This window comes from Podarcis bocagei (genome assembly GCF_964188305.1).
Source record: "Podarcis bocagei genome assembly, chromosome: 18".
NCBI lineage: Eukaryota > Metazoa > Chordata > Lepidosauria > Squamata > Lacertidae > Podarcis > Podarcis bocagei.
In genome coordinates this window covers 3,860,020-3,872,920 of record NC_138144.1, presented here as the reverse complement: position 1 = coordinate 3,872,920, position 12,901 = coordinate 3,860,020, and the positions used below count along the sequence as shown (strand labels likewise).

The following is a 12,901-nucleotide window of genomic DNA, read 5'->3' as shown; positions in this document are numbered from 1 at the left end:
TGTACCACTGTACTAAATTGCAGGGTGGGTGGGTTAGGTTTCAAAGAAGGGGGAGTACTATGGATAATTCAGAGCACGCCGTTCCTTTTGGCCTCCGTTTCCTTTTGCGGGATAAGCAAATAAATTCCCCCGCCCACAAACAAGCAGGCGATTGGGCTTTGGTTCGACAAATTCTGTGATCCTAGGCATCGCAACTGCCTCGCTCCCTAGCTAGCCATCCAGATTAATGGGATAATGACCGCAAATTAACCTGGGAGTGTTTTTCTTCCAGAAACGGTGCCGTAGCGGAGATTAATAATAAACTGGAGAGGGGTGGGAGGTGATTCTGTGTGGTGTGTCGGCACAGGGAACAGATGGGGGGATTAGCAAGGGGGCGCTGGGGCTGGGGGGATGGAAGTTGGAGCGTCAAAGGCCGCTGCTTCCGGAGGTAAGAGCGTGAGCAACAGGCTGGGAAGCCTGATCGGCTTGCTGCCAAACAATTTCATGCCACAAAGTGTGTGCGTCTGGAGAACGAGCCGTCGCCAGGGCGAAAGCTGGATCTGCGAGTGAGGCCCTTCGCAAAGCACTTTAAAGCGTGTTTGTGTGGGGAGCTCTGATTCTGCTAAAGGCATATAGGTAAAGGTAAAGGGACCCCTGACCGTTAGGTCCAGTCGTGACCGACTCTGGGGTTGCGGCGCTCATCTCGTTCTATAGGCCGAGGGAGCCGGTGTTTGTCCGCATACAGCTTCCGGGTCATGTGGCCAGCAGGACTAAGCCACTTCTGGCGAACCATAGTAACACATAGAAACGCCGTGTACCTTCCCGCCAGAGTGGGACCTATTGATCTACTTGCACTTTGCTGTGCTTTTGAACTGCTAGGTTGGCAGGAGCAGGGACCGAGCAACGGGAGCTCACCCCGTCGCGGGGATTTGAACCTCTGACCTTCTGATCAGCAAGTCCTAGGCTCTGTGAGTACCTTTACCCACAGCGCCACCCGCGTCCCCTAAGGGCATATGCAAGACCACATCCAGTCCAAGCCCCTCCCTGTGTTTCAAAAGCCAAGCCACGGACTCCCTACTTTAGAAAACAATGATATATCTATGATAGTTTTAGTTATGTGAATGGTGCCACAAACCCCCTTGGGGTCCGCGGACCACCAATTGGGAACCACTGTTCTAGATGAGGTTGCCTGAGTTGGCGGAGCTCGTTTGACTGCAGTAAGAAACAGCATTTAGCACCATCGGTCCCTTATAGTGGAACGTTCTGCCAAATTCAGCAGGTGTCCCAACTTTTCAATGCCTGATGAACACTTCTCAGGGGCTGCACTCCCTCTACAGGAGCAAGTGCGTCAAAAAGCAGAGACATCACCTTGCCGACAAAGGCGGCCTGTATAGTTAAAGCTATGGTTTTCCCAGTAGTGATGTATGGAAGTGAGAGCTGGACCATCAAGAAGGCCGATCGCCGAAGAATGGATGCTTTTGAATTCTGGTGCTGGAGGAGACTCTTGAGAGTCCCATGGACTGCAAGAAGATCCAACCTCTCCATTCTGAAGGAAATCAGCCCTGAGTGCTCACTGGAAGGACAGATCCTGAAGCTGAGGCTCCAGTACTTTGGCCACCTCAGGAGAAGAGAAGACTCCCTGGAAAAGACCCTGATGTTGGGAAAGATGGAGGGTGCAAGGAGAAGGGGACGACAGAGGACGAGATGGTGGGACAGTGTTCTCAAAGCTACCAGCTTGAGTTTGACCAAACTGCGGGAGGCAGTGGAAGACTGGAGTGCCTGGCGTGCTCTGGTCCAGGGGGTCACGAAGAGTCGGACACGACTAAACGACTCAACAACATTTATCAATAATAATTACCGGTATACTTCAGAGAAGTGCAGATTTCAAAGGAGAGCTGTGTTTCCGGTTCAGGAACCAGAGGGCCGATTTTGGTCACCTCATGTTAAAAGCTGCAAACCAAACCAAATTCTCCCCTGTACCCGCCCGGGGGGGAGCATTGTACAGACTGAACAAAAGTTTTGATCCAATCTGTTAACTAGGCATTGAATTGCAGGCCTTTCCAACCTCATTGCGGCAGATTTAGCCATGGATTAATCTCCACACACACACACACACACACCTGCTTGCTCCCGGAAAATCACTCAGACAGCCCCTTTCCTCTCTGGAGATGGGGTCTGACGGAGGCCCGTTTTCCCCAAAGATCTGGAGAGATTGCTGGCTGCTCTCCATTAATTTGCAACCATGGACACAATGTTCCCCTGGCTTTCAGGAAGCAAAACAGAGATGTACGCAACACGGAAGGAGCATGCCTTGGACAGGGATGGGGTCTGGAGAGCGGAGGCAGTGGGGGCTGCCCTCCCCACCCCCCAGCAGCCCCACATCTGTGCCTACTGAGCGGGCAAAAGCGTATCGTTTTACACGTCTGGAGCAAAAAATAACCTTTCCAAAGCTGTCAACAAAGGCTGGGGGGGGGAGGAGAGAGGTCTGAGGTGATGCCACAACTGTGAAGGCTCTTTTCTTAGGGACCTGTTTGCGCCTCCCCTGTGGTGCGGGACAGCGGCTTCCGGCTGAAAGCAATTTTCACCCTCCAGGCTCTGTGTGCTACAAAGTTGGGGGGGACGGACACTGGCTTTCTCAGCCATCAGGGCTGCTTTGGGGGGCGGGAGCATAGTCCCAAAGGAAGCAGAGGCGAGATGGATGGCACATGTGGGGGGGGGTTGTAATCACCCAGGGAAAATTCAATCGGAACAAAGCTCAATTTCCCCTCCTCCTGCGGTTTCGCTTGCAAAATGAGCAGGAAGATTTGCAATGCAGACTTTTGGAAGTGAGAGCTGGACCATAAAGAAGGCTGATCACCGAAGAATTGATGCTTTTGAATTCTGGTGCTGGAGGAGACTCTTGAGAGTCCCATGGACTGCAAGAAGATCAAACCTCTCCATTCGGAAGGAAATCAGCCCTGAGTGCTCACTGGAAGGACAGATCCTGAAGCTGAGGCTCCAAGACTTTGGCCAACTCATGAGAAGAGAAGACTCCCTGGAAAAGACCCTGATGTTGGGAAAGATGGAGGGCACAAGGAGAAGGGGACGACGGAGGACGAGATGGTGGGACAGTGTTCTCGAAGCTGCTTACATGAGTTTGACCAAACTGTGGGAGGCAGAGGAAGACAGGAGGGCCTGGTGTGCTCTGGTCCAGGGGGTCACGAAGAGGCGGACACGACTAAATGACTAAAAACAACAGCCTTTGGCAACCTGGCACAACATCACAATGTTGTCGAACTACAACAACGTAGTCCATAGTCCGACAACGACCGGAGGGCACCAGGTTGGCAACAGCTGTGCTGAACGAGAGCGAGAATGCCGGCTTGAAATAATGGGCAGCTGTTAAAAGCACAGGCTGACTTTTAGCCTCTATTTAAATGATGTTAATTTGCATCTTGGCCTGGTAAACAGCGCCACCTGTCAGCAGCTGCACATACTGCAGTGTGATGTCCCGCTTCAGCGGTACCTATTTATCTACTTGCACTGGCGTGCTTTTGAACTGCTAGGTTGGCAGCAGCAGGGACTGAGCAACGGGAGCTCACCCCGTCATTGCGGGGATTCGAACCACCGACCTTCTGATCGGCAAGTCCTAGGCTCTGTGGTTTAACCCTCTGCCTGGTTCCCTGTAGCTTTGCTTCTTGCAATGAGGGAACCGCCAGAAGGCCCTTGGCACTGGACCTCAGTGTCCGGGCAGAACGATGGAGGTGGAGACGCTCCTTCAGGTACACTGGACCGAGGCCGTTTAGGGCTTTCAAGGTCAGCACCAACACTTTGAATTGTGCTCGGAAACATCATGGGAGCCAATGGAGGTCTTTCAGGACCGGTGTTATATGGTCTCAGCAGCCGCTCCCAGTCACCAGTCTGGCTGCCACATTCTGGATTAGTTGCAGTTTCCGAGTCACCTTCCAAGGCAGCCCCACATAGAACGCATTGCAGTAGTCCAAGCAGGAGATAACTAGAGGATGCACCACTCTGGCCAGACAATCTACGGGCAGGGAGGGTCTCTGGATTATTTGTGGGGCATAGCAATTCGTTCATTCCCCCCCCCCCAAAAAATATAGTCCTCCCCCCACAAGGGACAGTGCTGAAAAAGGTTGCTGACCCCTGGACTAGAGCTTCCCGTTCTGCTTTCATTTCCATGGCATTGCCTTGTTTTCACCATGCACAGCTCCCGGCAGTTTTCCTTTTTAAATATCATCCGGTTCATAAATGCTCTAAATTAAAAACCACAAGACAGCTGTTCTTACCTGAGCAGGAGACGGAGGTGAGGACAATCAGTACACATCTCAGAATCAGCTGCATCCTGAATGTCACACCAGCTTTGGAGAGATGGCAATGGAGGCGTTAACAAGGAACGTTTCCCACGCTTTTCTCTTTTTCAAAAAGAGCATCTTGTAGAATCATAGAGAGATGGAAGGGCCCCCCAAAGGTCATTTAGCCCAACCCCCTGAAATGTAGGGACCTATGGGTCTCAGCTTCACTTCTGTTGTTGTTGTCTGTTGGCACAGGCTGAAGTTGCTTCGAAATGGAAAAGTGGAAGCATGGGAGAGGTTTATTATCATCTCCATATAATATTTATTAAATTTTTCTGTTTCGCAATTTATAGTACAGTCATACCTCCAGTTACAGACGCTTCAGGATGCGTTTTTTTCGGGTTACGGACCGCCGAAACCTGGAAGTACCGGAACAGGTTACTTCCGGGTTTTGCCGGCCGTGCATGCGCAGAAATGCTAAATCGGGCTTTGCGCATGCACAGAAGCGCCAAATTGCAACCTGCGCGTGTGCAGGTGCACAGCTGCGGGTTGCGAATGTGCAGCCCTCATGGATCACGTTCGCAACCCGAGTGTCCACTGTACTCATTTCTACATCCTTTAAATACCAATGACTTCCCTTCTCCGTTTTGCATGGTTCATTTTTGCATATCATAAATCCCTGCGTATTTTACAGAAACTATACCATTCAGTATTCCATTATTGCATCCATCAAAGCTCATTTACACTACAGTGGTACCTCGGGTTACATATGCTTCAGGTTACATACGCTTCAAGTTACAGACTCCGTTAACACAGAAATAGTGCTTCAGGTTAAGAACTTTGCTTCAGGATGAGAACAGAAATCGGGCTTCGGCAGCATGGCGGCAGCGGGAGGCCCCATTAGCTAAAGTGGTACTTCAGGTTAAGAACAGTTTCAGGTTAAGAACGGACCTGACCATTAGGTCCAGTCGTGGCCGACTCTGGGGTTGCGTCGCTCATCTCGCTTTATCGGCCGAGGGAGCCGGCGTACAGTTTCCGGGTCATGTGGCCAGCAGGACTAAGCCGCTTCTGGCTCACCAGAGCAGCGCACAGAAACGCCGTTTACCTTCCCGGTGGAGCGGTACCTATTTATATACTTGCAATTGATGTGCTTTCGAACTGCAAGGCTGGCAGGAGCAGGGACCGAGCAACGGGAGCTCACTCTGTTGTGGGGATTCGAACCGCCGACCTTCTGATCAGCAAGTCCTAGGCTCTGTGGTTTAACCCACAGTAGTGGAATACATAGGTAAAGGTAAAGGTAAAGGTACCCCTGCCCGTACGGGCCAGTCTTGACAGACTCTAGGGTTGTGCGCTCATCTCACTCTAGAGGCCGGGAGCCAGCGCTGTCTGCAGACACTTCCGGGTCATGTGGCCAGCGTGACGAAGCTGCTCTGGCGAGCCAGCGCAGCACACGGAAACACCGTTTACCTTCCTGCCGGAGCGGTACCTATTTATCTACTTGCACCCAGGGGTGCTTTCGAACTGCTAGGTTGGCAGGCGCTGGGACTGAGCAATGGGAGCGCACTCCGCCGCGGTGATTCGAACCGCCAACCATGAGATTGGCAAGTCCTAGGCGCCGAGGTTTTACCCACAGCGCCACCCGTGTCCCTTAAGTGGAATACATAAACAACCTTTATTTATGAGAGGTTTATTATTGGAGCCAATCAGCCACGGTCTCCTTTTGGGCGGTTCGATCCATCCCGGCTCCCACCACTGAAAAGGATCAAGGGCTCTTAAAAGACAGCAAGCTTGGTGCGAGTCAACAGTGTGATGCAGCAGCAAAAAAGGCTAATGCTATTCTAGGCTGCATCCATAGAAGTACAGTGTCCCAACCAAGGGAAGTCGCAGTCCTGATCTAATCTACTTTGGGTCAGACCACGCCTGGAATACTGTGTCCAGTTCTGGGCACCCCGATTTAAGAAGGATATTGACAAACTGGAAGGTGTGCAGAACTGGGCTACCAAAATGAGGTTTCTCAGGCGGCTAGTCCTAGTCTTTATAACCCTGGACCTTCTTTCCAGAAGGCAGAAGCTGAAAGAGATCATTTCCGGGGTGCGCACTATCCTGCGCTATCTCTGCAGCTTTCTTATGGCACCTGGAAGCATAGATTTGATCCAAGCCTCCACAAATCGGCCTCATCCTCTTTTAATGCCATCCAATGTGGTGGCCCTGTGGCAGGGAGTTCCGCAGGCTAACCACACGCTGCCTGGAGGACTTCCTCTTAACAACTGCGCTGGAAATCAGGTTCAGAACCGCCGCCCGCCCCAGATAATCGCCACACCTTGCAAAATGACGGATAAGCATCGCTAAGAAACCAACTTTACGCACGGAACAGCTCACCCTTCGTATGCTCTTTGGCACAGCCGCCAATGCGCTCTTGCGCCGTTTTCAACTTCCAGCCTTTTGCGTTGGGCTGTTGGCTCCTCTTTTTCTTCCAAATGACGAGACTTTCCGGGGGGGGGGAGCTGTTACCTGTGAACGGTGAGTCCTGCCGCAGGAGAGATCGCCTTTCCCCCCGAAAAGAAAGAACAGATCGCGCTTACTTCCCGGGTCAAAGGAGGACCCTAAAAACCCTCGGTGCCACGGCAAGAGAGTCTCTCTGCAAAGAATTCAGCGGCCCCGGGGCGGTGGAGATAAATTCTGCACCTGTGACTCCTTTTCTGAGCATCTAAAAGTGGTCCCGGGTTAAACGAAACCCAGCTCCCTCTCTCTCACTGAGCAAGAAAAACAAGGTTTTGCTCCCATTTAGGGTTTGTCGGTGGTTTTCTTTCCTTTTCGCCCCCCTCCCGCAGCATCGCATCCCGGGATGAAGGCGACAGGTGAATGGATCGCATTCAGAAAGGTGCTTTTGTAAGATGCATGCTGAAGGGGCGTGGCCTGCGGCTCCGGGCCAATCAGAGGGGAGGGGGAGGAGGAGCCCCCCCCCCAAGTTCCTCTCTTCCTTACTATGTAAAATCATAGAATCATTTGTTGTTGTTGTTTAGTCGTGTCCGCGTCTTCGTGACCCCCTGGAGCAGAGCACGCCAGGCACTCCTGTCTTCCACTGCCCCCCGCAGTCTGGTCAAACTCAGGCTGGTAGCTTCAAGAACACTGTCCCACCATCTCGTCCTCTGTCGTCCCCTTCTCCTTGCGCCCTCCATCTTTCCCAGCATCAGGGTCTTTTCCAGGGAGTCTTCTCTTCTCAGGAGGTGGCCAAAGTCTTGGAGCCTCAGCTTCAGGATCTGTCCTTCCAGTGAGCACTCAGGGCTGATTTCCTTCAGAATGGTGAGGTTTGATCTTCTTGCAGTCCATGGGACTCTCCAGAGTCTCCTCCAGCACCAGAATTCAAAAGCATCCATTCTCCAGCGATCAGCCTTCTTGATGGTCCAGCTCTCACTTCCATACATCACTACTGGGAAAACCATAGCTTGAACTATACGGACCTTTGTTGGCCAGGTGATGTCTCTGCATAGAATCATAGATGCCTCCTAATAATTAGGGTGATTTCAATTTGCGTGCAAAGTTATTTGGGGAGCGGTTGTCACAAAGCAGAAGAGACCGTGCCTGACTCTCCATCTTCCTACCTCTCTATACAAATACACATTGCTGATTTAATTTGGGGGAGACGCAACCTCTGCTTGTGATATGAATTGCATTCATTTTCCAACATCCTTAAAATATCCATGACTTGAATTTGATATCCCGCTTTATCACTACCTGAAGGAGTCTCAAAGCAGCTAACAATCTCCTTTCCCTTCCTCCCCCACAACAAACACTCTGTGAGGTGAGTGGGGCTGAGAGACTTCAGAGAAGTGTGACTGGCCCAAGGTCACCCAGCAGCTGCATGTGGAGGAGCGGGGAAGCGAACCCAGTTCACCAGATTATGAGTCCACTGCTCTTAACCACTACACCACACTGGCTCCCTTCTCTTTCCAGGGTTCATTTTACATATACAGTGGTGCCTCGCAAGACGAAATTAATTCGTTCCGCAATTCTCTTCGTCTTGCGGGTTTTTCGTCTTGCGATGCACGGTTTCCCATAGGAATGCATTGAAAATCAATTAATGCGTTCCTAGGGAAACCACCTTCAGGCCAGGTCCGGGGACAGTCTGTCCCCGGACCTCTTCTGAAGGCTGGGGGGGGGGACAAGGCCTTTTCTTCCCACCCCCAGCATTTTAAAAAACCCTGGGACAGCGGAGGACTTCTCCGCTGTGCGGGGCTATCTTAAAATGCTGGTGGGCGGCATTTTAAAATCGCCCCGGACAGCGGAGGACTTCTCCGCTGTCGGGGCGATTTAAAAGCCCCTGGGAAGGCAGGCAGGGGGGACAAAGACTTTCGCCCCCTGCCCGCCTTCAGAAGGTGTTCCCACCCTACCGCCCGGCTTCGCAGCAGCGCTACGAAGCCCGGCAGCTGGGGCAGCTGTTCCCGCCCCCCTCCCTCCTTCGGAACATCGTTCCGAAGTGGGGCGGATGGGGCAGCTGTTCCCGCCCCCCCTCCCTCCTTCGGAACATCGTTCCGAAGTGGGGCGGATGGGGCAGCTGTTCCCGCCCCCCCTCCCTCCTTCGGAACATCGTTCCGAAGTGGGGCGGATGGGGCAGCTGTTCCCGCCCCCCGCTTCGGAACAGTGTTTTAAAATGCTGGGGGTCGGCAGCGAACGCTCCCGACCCCCAGCATTTTAAAATCTCCCCGGGACAGAGACTTCTCTGCTGTCCCTTCGAGATTTTAAAATGCTGGGGGTCGGCAGCGAACGCTTCGCTCCTGCCCGCCAGCATTTTAAGATCGCCCGGGGCAGGTGGGGGGAAGGCAGGCGGGGGGGAGCAAAGACTTTTGCCCCCCGCCGGCCTTCAGAAGAGGTCCTCTTCTGAAGGCCGGCTGTGGGTGAAAGTCTTTGCTTCCGACCGCCAGCATTTCCCTATGGGCTTTCGTCTTGCGATGCAAGCCCATAGGGAAATTCGTCTTGCGAAGCGCCTCCAAAACAGAAAACCCTTTCGTCTTGCGGGTTTTCCGTCTTGCGAGGCATTCGTCTTGCGGGGTACCACTGTAATAAATCCCTGCATATTTTACAAAAATCAAACCATCCAGTATTCCATTATTACATCTATCAAAACTTATCCACATTGTTGAACGCTGCCAACGTTTTCAAGTGTACACAATTTCCCCCCATGTATTCAGTAAACATTTCCCAATCTTCTCTAAATGTTATGTTCTTTTTGTTCTCTTATTCTGTAAGTTAAGTCTGCAAGCTGCTGCAAGTTCTTTTAAATTGTTTTTAACAGTGCGTTTTGATGCTATAAAGGGACGTGGGTGGCGCTGGCGGTTAAACCACAGAGCCTAGGACTTGCCAATCAGAAGGTCAGCGGTTCGAATCCTCGTGACGGGATTGCTCGGTCCCTGCTCCTGCCAACCTAGCAGTTCGAAAGCGCGTCAAAGTGCAAGTAGATAAATAGGTACCACTCCGGCGGGAAGGTAAACGGCGTTTCCGTGTGCTGCTCTGGTTCGCCAGAAGCGGCTTAGTCCTGCTGGCCACATGACCCGGAAGCTGGACACCGGCTCCCTCGGCCAATAAAGCGAGATGAGCGCCGCAACCCCAGAGTCGGCCACGACCGGACCTAATGTGTTTCAAGTGAAGAAGGGGAGTGAAGTCTGCTAATTTAAGTGACCTCTGCGAAAGAAGACGGCGGGTTGGAGAAACAGGAATATTTTACGATGAAGATACACCAAAGGCGGGGTATGTTTGACAACGGGACTGAATGGGGGGGGCGGACCTTTTTTTTCTTTTCTTCTGTGTGATTTACCAAGAACCCCTCCTCATTAGAACCGTCGGTTGAACTGACCCAAGCAGGATGATTAAGGTCTGTGTGGAGATAAACTTTAACCAAAAGTATGCTTTATGGAGATCGAGAAGCAATAAGAGCTTTTGGGAATGGCGCAGCAATTAATTCGGAGTCGCCAGCTTGCCAAAGGATTTATAGCCGGGAGACAGAACAGAATTGTTTTCAGACTGCATTCCTGGTGAATCTCCTCAAAGGTTTTGAGAACAGAGGCAGATTGGTGAAGATTAATGAGGCTAAGACTGTTTTGATGTATGGAAGTGATGTTATATGGAAAACGTCTGGATATGGCTACTGGATAAAAAAATAATATCCACGCAGGATTACAAACTGTTCTAACCAGCTTGTGGAGACTATCAGAGGTCACAAAGAGAAAGGAAAAATATATGAAAATAGCAACAAGAGATGTGGAAAAACAGTAAGAAAGGACTGGATAGTACTGTGAACATCATAAGGTTAGATTTGTGGACATTAAAACAGCAGCAAGAAGCAAGATGATTGGATCCCCTTCGAAAATTGAAATATGGGTACCCCCAACAAAAACTTAAAATTCGGCTGTGTAATTTGGAATTTATGTAATTTGGTTTGATTTGATGTGATTGGTCGGTTAATAAAAAAATTATTCTTAAGAAAGCTGTCTGTGGACAAACGCCGGCTCCCTCGACCTGAAAGCGAGATGAGCGCCGCAACCCCATAGTCACCTTTGACTGGACTTAACCGTCCAGGGGTCCTTTACCTTTTTACCTTAAAGTGGCTTGATATGGCTTGAAATGTACAGCTCAGACAGGACCTTTCAGGAATCTGTTCAGGGTACCGAAGAAAGCAGGATATACAGCGGTACCTCGGGTTAAGTAGTTAATTTGTTCCAGAGGTCCGTTCTTAACCTGAAACTGTTCTTAACCTGAGGTACCATTTTAGCTAATGGGGCCTCCCGCTGCCGCCGCGCGATTTCTGTTCTCATCCTGAAGCAAAGTTCTTAACCCGAGGTAATATTTCTGGGTTAGCAGAGTCTGTAACCTGAAGCGTCTGTAACCTGAGGTACCACTGTATTTTCCACTTACTGCTGACTGACTTAAAATAGCCGGAACTTTACCTGAGAGAAGGGTGTTTTTCTTCCCTTCCTGCGCAGATGTTTTTTTGTTCGTGATGCCTTAATTATATCTGCAAATGATTCACTGGCAACGCAGACCTGGATGGACTTATAGTGACTCAAAGTGGAGTCCTACAATGTACTTAACCTTAGCAGCTCCCTCCAACACCGTGCGGGCAGAGATCTCCCTCCTACGTACCTTCCATTGAGAGGCACAAAGACAGCTTAGATCTGAGTGGTTTTAAAAAGTGTTTAGGGATGTGGTTGGTGCTGTGGGTTAAACCACAGAGCCTAGGACTTGCCGATCAGAAGGTCGGTGGTTCGAATCCCCGCAATGACGGGGTGAGCTCCCGTTGCTCGGTCCCTACTCCTGCCAACCTAGCAGTTCGAAAGCACGTCAAAGTGCAAGTAGATAAATAGGTACCACTCCAGCGGGAAGGTAAACGGCGTTTCCGTGCGTTGCTCTGGTTCGCCAGAAGCGGCTTAGTCCTGCTGGCTACATGACCCGGAAGCTGTACACCGGCTCCCTCGGCCACTAAAGCGAGATGAGCTCCGCAACCCCAGAGTCGGTCACGACTGGACCTAATGGTCAGGGGTCCCTTTACCTTTAAAAAGTGTTTAAGCAAGCACTTGCACATTTTGGGGTGGAAGATTCAAGAGGATGGCCCAGATGCCATTAATTTAAAACTCGTGCCAGCTTTACAGACCCTCCAAGTGTTCCTGTCTTCCAGGGGTGTCCCTGATTTAGAGAAGCCGTCCCATTTTCTGATTTGATCCTGGAATGTCCCACTTTTTCTTCGGACCGTGGTTTTTGACCAGTGTGCCATGGCATCCTACGGTGCCTTGAAGGATGGTCAAGGCTGCTGCAGGCAACAGTGGCCCATAGCTGTCAACTTACAGATTTGAAAATAAGGGACCAGCAGCCTCGAAAATAAGGGATCAGCAGCCAAAATAAGGGATTTTCCCAGCACAGGTATGTTCAACTTCTGAGCCCCTCCGAGCCAAAGGCAGAAAGCCCAGCCAGCAGCCAAACGAAGCCTCAAGCGGTGGTTCCCACAGCGCAGCAACCCGGCAAAGGGGATGCAGCAAGGAAAACCACCGTCACCTCTCCGCTGGGAAGCGCTGAGCAAAGGCAAGTCCCCAGGCAAGGCGGCCGATTTGATTCGCACAAGGCATGCAAGCTCCACCCCCCAGCCGTTCTTAGACTCTTTATTGGGTGAGCAATGCAGCCAAGCAACACAGTTGGAGCCTCCCTCCTCCCTGGCCGGCAGGGAGGGAGGGAGAGGAGCTGCTTCCTTTGAAACCTGGGAAATTTAAGGGTCAATAAGGGACAGCAGTGGGAAATGGTGCTGGGATAAGGGAATTTCCCGCCAAATAAGGGACAGCTATGTACTGGCCTCTGTCCCTCTTTCCTTCCCTCCCTCCTCTGATGCCCTCTGGCATCTCTGCCTCCCAAAGGCTTGCACAGCTGTTTGTTGCAGCAGCCCCGGCTGCAAGCTCCCCGTGCGAATGGCGCCTCTGGGACTGGCCAGGGGGCGCTGGGTGCCAGGAGCTGAGGTGGCCTCGGAGCAAGCAAGCAAGCTAGTCTGTGGCGATCATGTTTTTGCCAATTCCGTCTTTGACTGTATAATCGCTGACCGGCTTGCTCCTGTGACATGTGTGTGGGGAGCAGTGGCGTAGCGTGGGGGGTGC

General features: G+C 51.5%; 1 protein-coding gene across 1 annotated transcript in view; it reads right to left on the bottom strand.

Annotated features, from left to right (window-relative positions):
- LOC308577493 (interleukin-6 receptor subunit beta-like) overlaps nucleotides 1–4,530 on the bottom strand; it is a 28,805-nt gene extending 24,275 nt beyond the window's left edge. The window contains exon 1 of the mRNA XM_081177719.1: nucleotides 4,266–4,530. Within this exon, the coding sequence (XP_081033845.1) occupies nucleotides 4,266–4,320 (55 nt within the window). The 5' untranslated portion in view covers nucleotides 4,321–4,530. The remainder of the gene's footprint in view (nucleotides 1–4,265) is intronic.
- Nucleotides 4,531–12,901: the final 8,371 nt, after the last annotated feature.